General features: G+C 34.4%; 2 protein-coding genes across 2 annotated transcripts; both read left to right on the top strand.

Moving 5' to 3' along the window:
* Nucleotides 1-7703: 7703 nt before the first annotated feature.
* Nucleotides 7704-8555, top strand: LOC140450680 (uncharacterized). Its single transcript, XM_072544346.1, has one exon. The coding sequence runs from the start codon at nt 7704-7706 to the stop codon at nt 8553-8555; it is 852 nt and encodes a 283-aa protein (XP_072400447.1).
* Nucleotides 8556-8624: 69 nt separating this feature from the next.
* LOC140450679 (uncharacterized) lies at nt 8625-12170 on the top strand. Its single transcript, XM_072544345.1, has one exon. The coding sequence runs from the start codon at nt 8625-8627 to the stop codon at nt 12168-12170; it is 3546 nt and encodes a 1181-aa protein (XP_072400446.1).
* The last annotated feature ends 3620 nt before the right edge of the window (nt 12171-15790 follow it).

The raw sequence follows: 15790 nt of genomic DNA, 5'->3' as shown, positions 1-15790 counted from the left end.
TTTAGTTGTTTTTAGGATTAAAAATTAGAAAAAACAATTAAATTTTTTTGTGTATGCGCCATCTGCTAGCTGAATTCCAGACTAATTATTATTGAAGAAAAACTCATATGTTTTAAATAAAAACTAATCTAATAGATGAAAAATCACTTGTAGGTACTAATAAATCGTTTGTTGGGTCTTTTATTTAGTTGTTTTTAAGATTAAGGGAGTTAAAAAATGCCGAAGCGTGATTAGTTATGATAATTATATCAAAAAACGTAGACGCATATAGAAAGAATCTTTCACTGTCATCTTTTTGCTCGGCAAAAGTTATATACTAGGTCCCTTAAGCTAGCGGGGACACATGAGCGGAATCCAATTTAACCTACGTAATATTTTTTCACCAATTTTTCACTAATTTATTACCACCCTAATAATTTTTCACCACCAAACCAACCTTAAGGGGAGCGATTCTGCTGGCTTAAGGTTCAAGCTAGCAGAATTAAAAAAAAAAACTTTTTGTTGATGGCATATTTTTTCACCCATTTTTCACTAATTTATTACCACCCTAATAATTTTTCACCACCAAACCCCCCTTAATGGGAGCGATTCTGCTGGCTTAAGGTTCAAGCTAGCAGAATTCAAAAAAAAAACTTTTTGTTGATGGCATATTTTTTCACCAATTTTTTACTAATTTATTACCACCCTAATAATTTTTCACCACCAAACCACCCTTAATGGGAGCGATTCTGCTGGCTTAAGGTTTAAGCTAGCAGAATTCAAAAAAAAAACTTTTTGTTGATGGCATATTTTTTCACCCATTTTTTACTAATTTATTACCACCCTAATATTTTTTCACCACCAAACCACCCTTAATGGGAACGATTCTGCTGGCTTAAGGTTCAAGCTAGCAGAATTCAGAAAAAAAACTTTTTGTTGGTGGCATATTTTTTCACTAATTTTTCACTAATTTATTACCACCCTAATAATTTTTCACCACCAAACCACCCTTAATGGGAGCGATTCTGCTGGCTTAAGGTTTAAGCTAGCAGAATTAAAAAAAAAAACTTTTTGTTGATGGCATATTTTTTCACCCATTTTTCACTAATTTATTACCAACCTAATATTTTTTCACCATCAAACCACCCTTAAGGGAAGCGATTCTGCTGGCTTACGGTTCAAGCTAGCAGAATTAAAAAAAATATTTATGATCTACCACAGTGTTCTGCTAGGTTTTTACGAATTTATTACAACTTTAGTAATTTTTCACCCCTGACTACCCCTTTAACAAAAATTAAATAAATTTGTTTTTTTAAAAATACTTGAATACATTTACACGGTGTGTGTGTGCGAGTGTGTGTGTGTGTGTATGTGAAAAACAGTTCTGTTGTAATAATTGGTATATTAAATTAAAAATTACTACTTACCTATTACTTATTAATTACTTACTAAAAGTACTACAAATTTCACTGGACTGGTAAGTCCGAAAACGTTTTGAACTTAATCCTTTAGGATTTTTAAAATTTAATTAAATATACCAATCACAACAGTGTTTTACTTCAATGTTCGAGTTTTTTAACTATATGATATACAGCCAACTCACGGGAATGATCCCTTTTTAAGTTGTAAAATTTTGTTAAAAAATAGGTAGTGTACAAAACAACAATATTGCAATGTTTAGCATATAAAAAAGTTGGTGAAGTTGGTGTTTGTGTAAATTCTAGCATTTAAAGATGTAAACTACTTTCCTTATTTGAATTTCTAGTATTTATGGGAATTATCTTCCACACTGACACATACGGATTTCAAGATTGGAGGGTTATTGGAAAACAGATCCACTATTCAGCTTAAAATCTTTTTTGCAGAACATCGGAAGAGATCTTTTTCTTATAATTTTAAGGTGCTTAATCTTCATCCATAATCCAATGGGACCGAATGTTATTCCTGAAGATCGGTTTTATAGAATTGGAACAGTTATAGACTTTTTAATAATAAAATGACTGCTCTGAGTTATCCAGTAAAATAATTATCGCTAGATGAATCGATGGTACCGTGGAAAGTTAGACTTAGTTTTAAACAATATACTAAACAAAAGACATAAAAGACGATATCAAGGTTAGAATTAATTCGTAAATTAATTTATAAAAAAGCAAAGAAAGACGGAATATCGCACGCGAACATTTACCTATAAATAATTGCTAATAAATCGGACAAACGCGAAACGAAAACGAAAAGATGCAGAGTATGTCCTATCCTAAAAATAAGAAAAAACCCAATTTATGAGTGTGTGGATTGTGCCGAGAAACCAGATCTCTCCGTGGGCGATTCTTTCAAACATTTTCATAAACAAAATAAATAAGTTAATATTTTTTTGTAATAACCTTTAATTTTTACCTATATTCAACTGACAATGAATGAAAAATCGACAAAGAATTAAAATACAAATATCTTTAAATTTTTAAAATGCTGCTAATATAAATTTATTATCTTATTTATTATCTTAACTTATTTATTATTTATTATTATAAATCTATATCAGCTGTTCTGACCAACCGGTAATTTCGGTCTCATTTGAATGTACCTACTTAAAATGTTTTGCAATATAAATTCTTTATGTTATACACCTAATCTTAAAATTATGTTTTGACCAATCGTTAATACTCTTCTTATTTAAATATTAAATACCTAAATTATTTTTCAAATTTTCATCTACCTAATGAATGCAAATCTTTTAACAATAGGGTGCAATAGGTGCGCACGATCCCGACGACCCTCCTTTACAATCAGATAAATAATGTAATAGACGTAATAAAATTATTTCAATTTGAATATTTCTTACCTGGTAATTTATTCTGTGAAATATAAAAATTCCATTGTATGTATTTACTAAAACTCAACTTGATTTCAGTTATTTTATATTCATAAAAAGGACTAACGATTCGATTTCGCTTAGCCATGTAATACGACTCGAATCAGAGTCAATTTTTTAAAACGGGTAAAATTTATAGTTTTTGGAATAAAGTGTTTTCATATTTTTAATATTTAAACATTGAAGAAATAAATATTAGTTAGTATAGTATGAAAATGTTTTTCAATTAGGGTAGTTGAGAAAAACATGACTAGGCTGGTAAAAATATAGTAAAATTCTAGCAGAGCACTCTTGTGTTTTCAAAAAGATTTTTTATTCACCTAGCGTCAATGTGTATCTTGTTGAATGTTTCCCATTATCTGAAGCTTAGGGGGTCAAAAATTATAAGGGTGGATCACATTTAGTAAAAACCAGGCAAGCAATTTATATTTTCAGTTACAAGTAGAATACAGTAAAATTATAAAAATAGATTTTTTATCACCTTAAATTTTAAGGTAGTAGAATTATTGACTCCTCATAGAGGGTAGTTGAAGGGTGAAAAATTACTAGGATGGTAATGTATTAGTACAAATCTAGCATAATACTGTAGTATCTCATATTTCCGAAAAGATTTGCTTTGCATTCAACCAGCGTAAATGTGTACATGGTGGAATTGGTGAAGTTCGTTAACATTTAGTAAAAACTAACCAGAGAGTTTCTTATTTTACTTATAAATAGTATTTAGTAAAATTATAAAACAAAACTTTTTCACCTTTAATTTAAACATAGCAGAACTATTGACTTCCACTAAGGGTTAGTCGAGGAATAAAAAATTACTAGGTTGGTTATAAATTCGTAAAAACTTAGCAAAATACTGTGGTATATCATAAATAATTTTTTTTTAATTACGCTGGCTCGAATATTAAGCTAGCACGAATGTTTCCAAATAAGTTTGGTTTAGAGATGGAAACTTATCAGGGTAAAAATACTTTTTTATGTCAGTTATAAGTAGAGGATAGTGAAATTGTAAAAAAAGATTTTTTTCACGTTAAATTTTAACCTAACAGAATTATTGACTTATCACAAGGGGTAGTTTAGGTGTGAAAAATTACTAGGGTGGTAATAAATTAGTAAAAACTTAGCAGAATACTGAGGTATTTCAAAAAATACGTTTTTTTCCTATTTTGCTGGTTTAAATATTCAGCTACTATGAAAGTTTTCGAATAGGTTTATGGGAGCAAAATTATCAGGATGGTCAAAGTTTAGTATAAACTTAACAAAACACTTTTTTATTTCAGTTATAAGTAGTGGACAGTAAATTTGAAAAAAAATTTCTCCTTAGATTTTAATCTAACACAATTATTGACTTTTAACAAGGGGTAGTTAAGGGGTGAAAAATTACTAGAATGGTAATAAATTCGTAAAAACCTAGCAACTGTGGTATATTATAAATATGTTTTTTAATTCTGCTGGCTTGAACCGCAAGCCAGCAGAACCGCAAGCCAGCAGAATGGCTCCCCTTAAGGGTGGTTTAATGGTGAAACAATATTAGGGTGGTAACAAATTAGTGAAAAATGGGTGAAAAATATGCCATCAACAAAAATTTTTTTTTTGAATTCTGCCATCTTGAACCTTAAGCCAGAAGAACCGCTCCCATTAAGGGTGGTTTGGTGGTGAAAAATTATTAGGGTGGTAATAAATTAGTGAAAAATGGGTGAAACTATATGTCATCAACAAAAAGTTTTTTTTTTGAATTCTGCTAGCTTGAACCTTAAGCCAGCAGAATCGCTCCCATTAAGGGGGGTTTGGTGGTAAAAAATTATTAGGGTGGTAATAAATTAGTGAAAAATTGGTGAAAAAATATGCCATCAACAAAAAGTTTTTTTTTTTGAATTCTGCTAGCTTAAACCTTAAGCCAGCAGAATCGCTCCCATTAAGGGTGGTTTGGTGGTGAAAAATTATTAGGGTGGTAATAAATTAGTGAAAAATGGGTGAAAAAATATGCCATCAACAAAAAGTTTCTTTTTTGAATTCTGCTAGCTTGAATCTTAAGCCAGCAGAATCGCTCCCCTTAAGGTTGGTTTGGTGGTGAAAAATTATTAGGGTGGTAATAAATTAGTGAAAAATTGGTGAAAAAATATGCCATTAACAAAAAGATTTTTTATTTTATTATTCTGCTAGCTTGAACCTTAAGCCAGCAGAATCGCTCCCATTAAGGGTGGTTTGGTGGTGAAAAATTATTAGGGTGGTAATAAATTAGTGAAAAATGGGTGAAAAAATATGCCATCAACAAAAAGTTTCTTTTTTGAATTCTGCTAGCTTGAATCTTAAGCCAGCAGAATCGCTCCCCTTAAGGTTGGTTTGGTGGTGAAAAATTATTAGGGTGGTAATAAATTAGTGAAAAATGGGTGAAAAAATATTACGTAGGTTAAATTGGATTCCGCTCATGTGTCCCCGCTAGCTTAAGGGTCCTTTATATACTAAACACTCAGAAGGTGATCATGATTTTAGTTTCGTATTTGTACCACCAGGGACCGGTCATGTCAGCGCTATTACTGCGCCAGGGAAGCTCTAAAACAGTAAAATAAAACCAACACAGCTCCAACATTTGATCTTCCAAACACTAAAAATAAGAAAGAGTGGTACAACAATGCAACTTTAGATATTTTTACATGAAGATGCCGCGTGGTCGTAGAATAGCATTAAATTTTTGCGTTTTATAAAATTTTTTTGAAGAAAATAAAATATTATTTTAACTTTTAATAAATGAATCTTTTTAGAAAAAATATTATGATTCAAATTTTTAATTTAAATATGTACAAATCTACAAATAATATAATTAAATCCCTCTTCTTATAAACTATATAAATAAAATTAATTTAAAAGTCAATCACCGGGAGAGGAAGCTCAAAAAATTGTAAGGTGTTTCGATCAAAAAACAATTCCTGATCTTGTTAGTACGCTAGAATTGCTTTTTAGCACATACACCAAAAAATTATTTTTTACAAATTGAAAATTCGAAATTGTGAAATATAATTTTTGTTTATTTACAAATAACGCCCCACTAGAGCTCAACAAATGAAGATGAGAAAAAAGGCAAAAATGGCTGCTGGGAAATGGACCATAGCAAATCCCAAGAAAAACAAATCAGCAACACCCGAGGATTAAAAGAGACTTCGACAGAGTACCATCAACCCCATCGTAACAGAGTTGCTAAGAATCCAAGAGGCTCTAACGAGCAGACTAGGTCATAAAGCATAGAGAAGTACCAGACAAAAAAGCTACTGTTTTAGAAACGACATTGCCTGAATTGATAGCACTGTTAGGTTTGTTATTTTTATCTGCGGCTTCAAAAAATAATCACCTCTCAGCTTACGTTTTGTTTGATAGCACTTATTGTGGTCATAGATATAAAGCAACGATGAGTAAAGAAAGGTTTAACTTTTTGATCAATTCTTTACGATTTGATAACTTCTTGACAAAAGAAGACCGTAAAAAAAGTTGTTTTGCTCCAATATCTAAAATTTGGAACTTGTTTATTTAAAACCGTGTCAAAAATTATAAAGCTAGTTCATATGTGACAATCGACGAACAACTCCTAGGATTTTGTGGTAGGTGTCCATTTCGCATGTCTATGAAAAACAAACCTAGTAAATGCGGCATAAAAATACTTACGGTTTACGATGTGCCTACGAGATATGTAATAAATGCAACACCGTATCTGGGTAAATCTACTGTAACCAACGGCATTCCTTTAGTAGAACATTTTGTCACAAGCCTGACGAGACCTTTACATGGAAGTAGACGTAATGTGACAATGGACCACTTGTTTTTCAGCATCCCTCTTGCGAATAAATTATTATGTTCCTTTTACAATTTGACAATGGTCGGAACCCTCCGGAAAAATAAAGGAGAAATACCTCCTGAATTGCTCGATAACAAAATTTGGAAGTGCGGTTCAAGTATGTTTGTGTACGATGAAAACATGACTTTATTATCTTATAAACCTAAGCAAAATAAGAAAGTTCTTCTACTTTCAACTATGCATTTTTCTGGAAACATTGATTATAAAACAACAAAACCCGAAATAATCCATACATATTATTCACCTAAAGGGGCTGTAGATACGTTTGACCAAATGTCTCAACACATTTGCTGTAATAGGAAGACTAGAAGGTGGCCGCTATGCATATTTTACAATATGATGAATATTGCAGGAGTAAAAGCTTTTGTAATCTACCATCACAATGCAACTAAAAACGAATAGGAGCCATTATCAAGATTAAATTTTATGCTGAAACTTCATGTCAGAGACACTCAGTAGATTATTTTATTATTGTTTTATTGTTTATGGCTTGGTTCGAGTATTATTGCTTATTAAGCGTAAGACGCACTTAAAAGATGTTTATTCTGAATATTAGGGCGACGTGGTTTTTATGTTTATGTCTCACGTCGAGAGTGTGTAATTAAATTTAACGACTTCCCGCTTTGATTATATTTTTATTTCGGAGAAGCCGTGGCATGTTGATATTAATTTAAAAGATTGTAAAATCAGTACCTTTGTGAACTTACCACCGATATATTCTTTAGAATTATTTCATTTTAAAACTGCCTGTAATTTTTGAATAGAAGTTATTGTTGATAATTTTGGACTTTTATTCCATCGAACGATATTGATGTAGAACGGGTAGATTTACATTGATACAACCAACATTTGGCGACCGTGACAGGACAGGCAGTTTACGGGAATAATCGTTTTTGAGTATACCGGGTGTGCCGAAAGTGTAGTGATCTAACCGGACACACTTGACCGCACGTTTAATTTGTTGTTGTTCCGATAAACGTGTGTAGTTTGTTCAAGTGTGCATTGTGAATCATGGATCAAAACAAAAAGCACCGTAAAGTACTCCGTACCACCTTTACTAAATCGGCGAAAGAGTTGGAAGAGCTGTTGTCGGCGCCGGAAGGAAAGGTACGTTTAATCGTGGTGACCTTAGAAATTTTGAAACAAAAATATGAGGATCTAAGGAAAGTTGACAGCGATATATACCAGTGTCTGTTGGAAAGTGATGAAAGTGAAGCAGACTTGTTGGCAGAGATAGATGGCAACGAAGTTTATCTAAGGAAATTTACCGACCTGAACACACAGGCTGAGGATTTTCTACAGAAGCCGCGGGACGAGCCAGGTGAAGAGGTAGACTCCATGGCCTCGGAAAGTAGTGTAGGCAGCAGATCAGGTAGGCGTAAATTTAAATTACCTACTCTAGAACTTAAGAAGTTTGATGGGAATATCAGAAACTGGTTGCCCTTCTGGTCCCAGTTTCAAAAGATACATAATGATCCGGATATAGATTTAAATGATAAAGTGGAATATCTGGTCCAATGTACGTTAATGGGTAGTCGGGCAAGACAGTTAGTTGATAGTTTTCCAGCCACTGGGAACAATTATGGTAAAATGGTAGACTGTCTTCTTTCGCGATTCGGGCGGGATGATTTGCAAATAGAGGTATACGTGCGGGAGTTGCTAAAATTAGTAATTAATAACACCTCGTCTGGCAATAAAAGGGATCTATCTTTGTTGTACGACAATCTCGAAACTCAATTACGGGCGTTAGAGACACTTGGGATAAAATCAGATAATTACGCGGCGATGCTGTTTCCGTTAGTAGAATCGTGTTTACCATCGGAACTATTGAGAGTTTGGCAACGTATTCCCGAGGGACCCTAGGTCGCTGGATCACAAGCTTTTATAAATACGGTGGGCGTTTCTACTGTAGAAAATCGACTTAACAATCTCATGCACTTTTTGAAAAAGGAAGTCGATAATGAACAGCACATTTCTTTAGCGGTGGAAGGCTTTGATCTACCTAGTGCAGCAAATAGAGATGTTAAACGGCCTAGTCAGAAATCGCGGATACCACAAGAAAACTTTTCTACGGCAATGGGTCTAATAAATTCAGAAGTGACAACGAAGTGCCTTTTTTGCCAAAATTCGCACGACAGTACTGGCTGCTTTAAAGCTCAGAAGTTGACCTACGAGCAAAAAAGAAATATTTTGGCACAAAAGGGTGCATGCTTTCGATGCTTAAAAATTGGCCATCAAGCTCGAAAATGTCGAGGTCATTTAAGTTGCTTAATTTGTAGTAGATCACATGTTTCTCTAATGTGTCCGACACTTTCATTTAATAGAACAAAGGCAAATAATTTGGAGCAAAAACAACAAGATGATACGGTAGCGAAAGTCGATCAGGCACTTGCGAATAGTTCTAATACGAACACACAGGTTTTTTTGCAGACGCTGCGCGTAAAAATGACTCATTTAGGTAAATCGAGACATGTGCGAGCATTGATTGATACTGGATCGCAGAAATCATATATTTTGAAGGCGACAGCTAAATTTTTGGGATATCAGTCGAAAGGAAAAATTATTCTCGTTCATGGGTTATTCGGAGGAAGTAATTTGATGCAAAATCATGATTGCTATGACGTGGAATTAAAGCACGATACTTATAGTTGTACCTTTGAAGCACTGGATCAAGCTGTTATTTGCAATAGTGTATCTTCCATATTCGATGGGCCCTGGACGGAAGAGCTTCGTAAATTAAATATTGAAATATCTGACTCATATGATTCTACTCCAATTGAACTTTTGATAGGATCAGATATCGCGGGCAAACTTTACACTGGAAGAAGACATATTTTGAATTGTAACTTGGTAGCGATAGAGACCCTATTAGGCTGGACTCTAATGGGAAAGATACCAGTTGAAACGCATAGTAACTTATCTATGATCTCGCTCTCTCTTTTTGTCAATAATGCCCCTATTACGAATCTTTGGGAGCTCGACGTACTAGGCATAAATGATCCAATGGAAAGGAAGACTTTTGATGAAACCGCATTAGCAGCAAAGAAACTTTTTCTGGAAACCATTTCTGTTGAGACCGATGGACGATATGAAGTTAGGCTCCCATGGTTGGAGGGACATCCAGCGCTGCCTAGTAACTATCACTTGGCAAAAAGCAGATTAGATAACACGGTGAAGAAGATTACTAAGAATGGTTATTTTGAGGTATATGACCAAGTATTTCAAGAGTGGTTAAATGACAATATTATTGAGGAGGTAGTGGAGGAGCAAAGGAACCAGGAAGCCCATTACCTACCACACCGGCCAGTGATTAAACCAAGTAGCATTACTACGAAAATACGACCAGTTTTCGATGCATCAGCCAGAGAAAAGGATAGCCCTTCTTTGAACCAGTGTCTAGAAAAGGGGGTGAATTTAATTGAGCTAATTCCCGCTATTTTGTTGAGGTTCAGACAGCAGAAATTTGGAGTAACTTCAGACATTAGCAAAGCTTTTCTACAGATCAGTGTACATCCGAAAGACAGAGATTTCCTTCGATTTCTATGGTATGATAAGGAGAACAACCTTAAAGTGTTTCGTCATCGACGGGTAGTGTTTGGAATCAACAGTAGCCCGTTCTTGTTGGGAGCTTCATTAGAATATCATCTGTCAAAACTTGTGGATGAGTATGACTCGAAAGCTTCTTTTACTACAGACACTGTTAAGAAACTGTCAAACAGTTTTTACGTGGACAACTGTGTTACTAGTGTTGCTAGTGAAATAGAATTGAAAACCTTTATCAAAGAGGCAAATATGATAATGGCTAAAGGAAAATTCGACTTAAGAGGGTGGGAGTTTACTCACCAAGTTCAAAATGATTCCTTTAACATTTTTACGGTGGTTCTGGGAATTAAGTGGAACAAGCTGGATGACACTTTATCTATAAATAAAGATCGACTCAGAGGTCACTTATGCTCCGAGGAAATTGACCGAGCCGAAATTTTTGTTCTTCGTATAGTGCAAAAGGAGTCCTTCTGCGATAAGAACGATAAACGACTATGTGGCATGGACGTTTACAAAGATGATGATGACTTAATTCGACTAAAGTCACGGATCAGTAACAGAAGCGACTGTAAAAGCTTTCTATTTCCCATAGTTTTGCCTGCCAAACATTTTTTGGTCAATCAGCTTATATTCAGAGAACACTTAAAATCATGTCATAGTGGCACACAGGGACTTATGAGCAGATTACGTCAAAATTATTGGATTCTAGGAGGACGTCGGACTATAAAATCTGCAATTTCCAATTGTGTCGTGTGCAAGAGACAAAATGCCAAACCTTTTATCGTGAGTGCACCTCCATTACCAGTTGATCGTGTTCGAGATGCCAACGCGTTTGAAATAACAGGGGTTGATTTCGCAGGCCCTCTATGTCTGAGGACTGGGGAAAAGGTGTGGGTATGCCTGTTCACATGTGCCGTGTATCGTGCCGTACACCTTGAACTTTGTACTGCATTATCGGTTGTTAGTTTTATGCAGGCTTTACGACGCTTTATTGCCCGACGGGGTCGTCCAAAGACTATTTATAGTGATAATGGGACCAATTTTGTTGGTACTGAAAATGCCTTTCTTCGAGTGGACTTTGAGAAAATCGCCGAGAGCAGTAGTGTCGAACGTATTCAATGGCGATTTAACCCTCCTACGGCCGCGTGGTGGGGAGGATTTTGGGAAAGACTTGTGGGGGTTTTGAAGCAGTTATTGCGCAAAGTGTTAGGACAGGCCTCGCTAGACTACGAAAGTTTAATGACGGTAATTTGCGATTGCGAAGCCATCATCAATTCAAGGCCACTTACCTCTTCTAATGACCCAAACGACTTGATACCTTTAACACCCATGATGTTTCTTAGAGACCAGACAGAGAGTGGGGTTCCAGACTGTGATGCTGTTGACCAAAAGGCTCTATCTAGGAAAGTGGTGTACAGACAAAAACTGGTTGATGATCTTCGACGAAGGTTTCGCAACGAGTATTTAGGCCAGTTAAAGTTATGGTTTAAAGGAAGAAGTAGCCAACAAGTTAAAGTGGGAGACATGGTCTTGGTTGGCAATGATCAAGATAATCGAATCAATTGGCCACTTGGTCGAGTAGTCGAACTTCTTCCTGGAAAAGATAAGCAAGTGCGACTTGTGAGAGTTAATACCGAAAGGGGACAATTTCTGTGCAACGCTTGTACCCTTTGGAATGCACAGTCAATTCTATCCGAAGAGAGGGCAATTCGAACAACTTGGACTCTGAGGGAAACAACGACCCAGGCATCTCTTCTTGAGCCCAGTGGAAAGAAGTTGAGGTGCGCGCGGTTGAAAGTGCAAACGAGTGTGATGACGCGAAGACGGGAGTGTCTAAAAACAGAGTACCCGAAACGCACAAAAGTGATACGCGCTACGTTACGCGGAGTGGGCGTAAGGTTAAAACATCTGCTAGATATACTGACTTTTTTATGAACTAGTTTGTAGAATGTTTTAATTTTCTTGTGTGTTATTGTTTCTGTTTCTTGTGTAGTAGGTTTTCTTTTATTTTTTATGTTGTTGTCTCTGATTGTTTGTGAGTCACGTTTCTTATTGTAACTTTGCCTCAGGTGGGAGGATGTCAGAGACACTCAGTAGATTATTTTATTATTGTTTTATTGTTTATGGCTTGGTTCGAGTATTATTGCTTATTAAGCGTAAGACGCACTTAAAAGATGTTTATTCTGAATATTAGGGCGACGTGGTTTTTATGTTTATGTCTCACGTCGAGAGTGTGTAATTAAATTTAACGACTTCCCGCTTTGATTATATTTTTATTTCGGAGAAGCCGTGGCATGTTGATATTAATTTAAAAGATTGTAAAATCAGTACCTTTGTGAACTTACCACCGATATATTCTTTAGAATTATTTCATTTTAAAACTGCCTGTAATTTTTGAATAGAAGTTATTGTTGATAATTTTGGACTTTTATTCCATCGAACGATATTGATGTAGAACGGGTAGATTTACATTGATACAACCAACACTTCATGAATAATTAACGGAGCAGTGGCAACAAATAAGACTTCAAACAGTATTAACTTTATCAAGAAGTCTCAAAGAGAGTCTCTCCATGCTTTTGAATTTAACGCATGTTGCTGAAGACCGCCGAGGTCTCCAAGGGAAAGGAAAACGGATTTACTGTAGTTTATGCTTTACAGCAAAAAAACAAATGACTACCAAATGTTACAAGTGTGCTAGTACCTTGCGTGGAGAGCATTAAATAAAAATGTGTATGGGACGTGTATATCAATAGAAGGTTATCGTTTCTATATTTGTAATGTTTATTATATGCACGGGTTTATCGTGTACATATCATTACAAGATTCTGTTCTGTGTCAAAAGTATCTATTTTATGTTGTTTATGTTTGGATTATTAATATTTCAATGTTTGTTATTTATATCGTTCCTAAATAAACTTCTCTTAAAATTAAACCATTTTGTTTTAATTAGATATGAAATAAAAAGAAAATACTAGACCTAAATCAGTGAGTACGTAAAATTTACGTGTAGTTAGCATTTACGTATGTTAAAAAAACGTTAGTATTGTAGGGTTAAATTAATATCCTTGGAATCTATGTGTCTTGGTTTCAATGCATGTGCAGGTGTACCATGTTGAACTTTCTCAAACACTTTTTGAAAATCTATATAACATATGAATAAGTTTTAATTATATTTCGTGCATTTTTGTAATAATACCGTTATTGTGCACAATGCCTCTCTTTGTCCCATTCCATCTTTAACACGTTAAGCCGCATGTGCACCATACTGGTGCACAGCATGTTTTTACCACAGACCATGTGTACCAATTTGGCCTCAGTATAATGAACAAAAAAGGATTATCAGAAGATGAACTTCGTCGAATACTAGAAGAATCTGATTTCAGTGATTATAATATATCAGATTATGACTCTGATGCTGATCCTACTTATCGAGATAATGACAGTGATCAACTTTATTCAAGTAGTGATGAAGAAACTGGACCCAGAAATTCTATTGATAAAGTGGTAATAGGTAATTAATTTCGCTCACACATTGGTGCAAGATCTGGTTTCATGAATATGCGTAAAATGCTCTGTAACCCCAAGCTATCAATCTCAATGAGATTGAGAACACTAAAGTATTATGTGTGGTCTCTATTACTATATGGTTGTGAGATCTGGACATCAAAAGACATCAAAACAGTATGACGTCAACAAATTAAATTCATTTGAAATGTGGATGTACCGCCGAATGTTAAGAATAAGCTAAACCAGCAGAACTACGAATGAAGAAGTACTGAGAGCAATGAACACACGCCCTCATCTGGTCAATACTATCAAAATTAGAAAGACGTCATATCTAGGACATATAATGGGCCATAGGGAGTTTGAGCAGCTCCAGGTAATATTAGAAGGCAAGATTGAAGGTAAAAGGGGCATAGGACGAAAGAAAAAATCTTGGCTACGAAACATCAGAGATTGGACTCACATAAAAGGAAATGAAATAATTCATCAAGCCCAGAATAGAGAGAAATTTGCCATATTGATCGCCAACCTCAACAGAGAAGGCACTTAGGAGAAGGACACATTGGTGTCTTGATTGTTTTCTTACTTTATAGAAAGAGTGACGATGTTAGTAGACCAAGAAAGAAACAAAAGTTGTATAACGAAGCAGGTCCTTCTAATTTAGTCGATGATTTAGTAATTGGTAAGATGTCTTATTTGCAATTTTTTATTTTGTATTGATTTGTTAATTATTCAGAACCCAGAGGAACTGAAGAAATCGTCAACATAGACGATGTTAATTTAAGAGCAGATAAAATAATGTGGAAAGAAATAGAAGGCCCGGAAGAACTACATAAATTCGAATTCACTGATAGTCCAGGAATCAATATTGACGAAGAGCAGCTACGTGGTCATGAACCGATTGATTTTTACTTAGTATTTGTTGATATAATTCAAGATTTGTTAGTAACAGAAACAAATAGATATGCTATATGTTCAACAGAAAGTAGTTGAGAGGATTGTAAATGAAACCATAAAAAATTATTCGCTTTTGTGCAAATGGCAAGACACAGATGAATTACTTCGTTTTTTAGCAGTTAGAATGTGGATGGGATTAGACAAGAAACCAGAGTTGAAAGACTATTGGAGCAACAATCCACTTTATAAAAATGTGATTTTTCAAAGTAGCGGTTTTAGCAGGAACCGATTCGAGGCCTTTTTACATTGTTTTCACATTTCCGATTATGAAAATATTCCACTAAATAACAGACTATACAAAATCTCAAGTAGTAAGGGGGCCCCGATAGCCAGCCAGACAGACACGTAATATTTCGGTAAGCATTGGATCTACATTACCGGCCGCGCGTTAGTCCAGTTACTGAAGCTTAAAATATGGTAATACCTCCGAATTTTTTATAACTGCATCGAGTTCTTTGAAAATTTCAAATTAAGCTTATCTTACCCTTCACTTCAAAAGTTATATACGCTCTAAGTGCGCTTTTTGTTTTTAAGGAGTGAAAACTACCCCTTATTGAAGAAACTGGGAAAAACACGGATTTAATTATTTTATGCACTTAAATCTTGTTTATTCGCATAAGGTAAATATTGTAATGTGTTCTCTAATATAAAAATTAATTATTCACAATTTTCAACCCTTAAAACCCTTTAAAACCCCTTAAAAGCTAATACTTTTTATAAAAATAATATAAAAAAAAGTCGTAGCAGCTTGAGACATTTCAATTATGTATTTAAATACAAATAAAAATTAATACCCTAGCTATACAATAATATTTTATTTATCGGAAATTTTCAACCCTTACAACCACCCTTATGACAAAAATGAATTAAAAATAAATCAAAAAATATTTTTATCGGTTTGAAACGTTTCTTGAGTGCATTTTATTTAACTAAAATTAATTTTTTGCATTTAAAATAACGTTTTATTATAATTTCAACATTTCAACCCTCACAACCAACCCCTTTTTTAAAAAATGAATTTAATATATTTTTATTGGTCTGAAACATTTCTTGAGTGCATTTTATTAAACAAAAACTAATTTCTTGTAAAA

This window comes from Diabrotica undecimpunctata, chromosome 9 (assembly GCF_040954645.1).
Source record: "Diabrotica undecimpunctata isolate CICGRU chromosome 9, icDiaUnde3, whole genome shotgun sequence".
NCBI lineage: Eukaryota > Metazoa > Arthropoda > Insecta > Coleoptera > Chrysomelidae > Diabrotica > Diabrotica undecimpunctata.
Note: the sequence above shows the minus strand (reverse complement) of the source record. Positions and strands in the feature narration are given on the sequence as shown.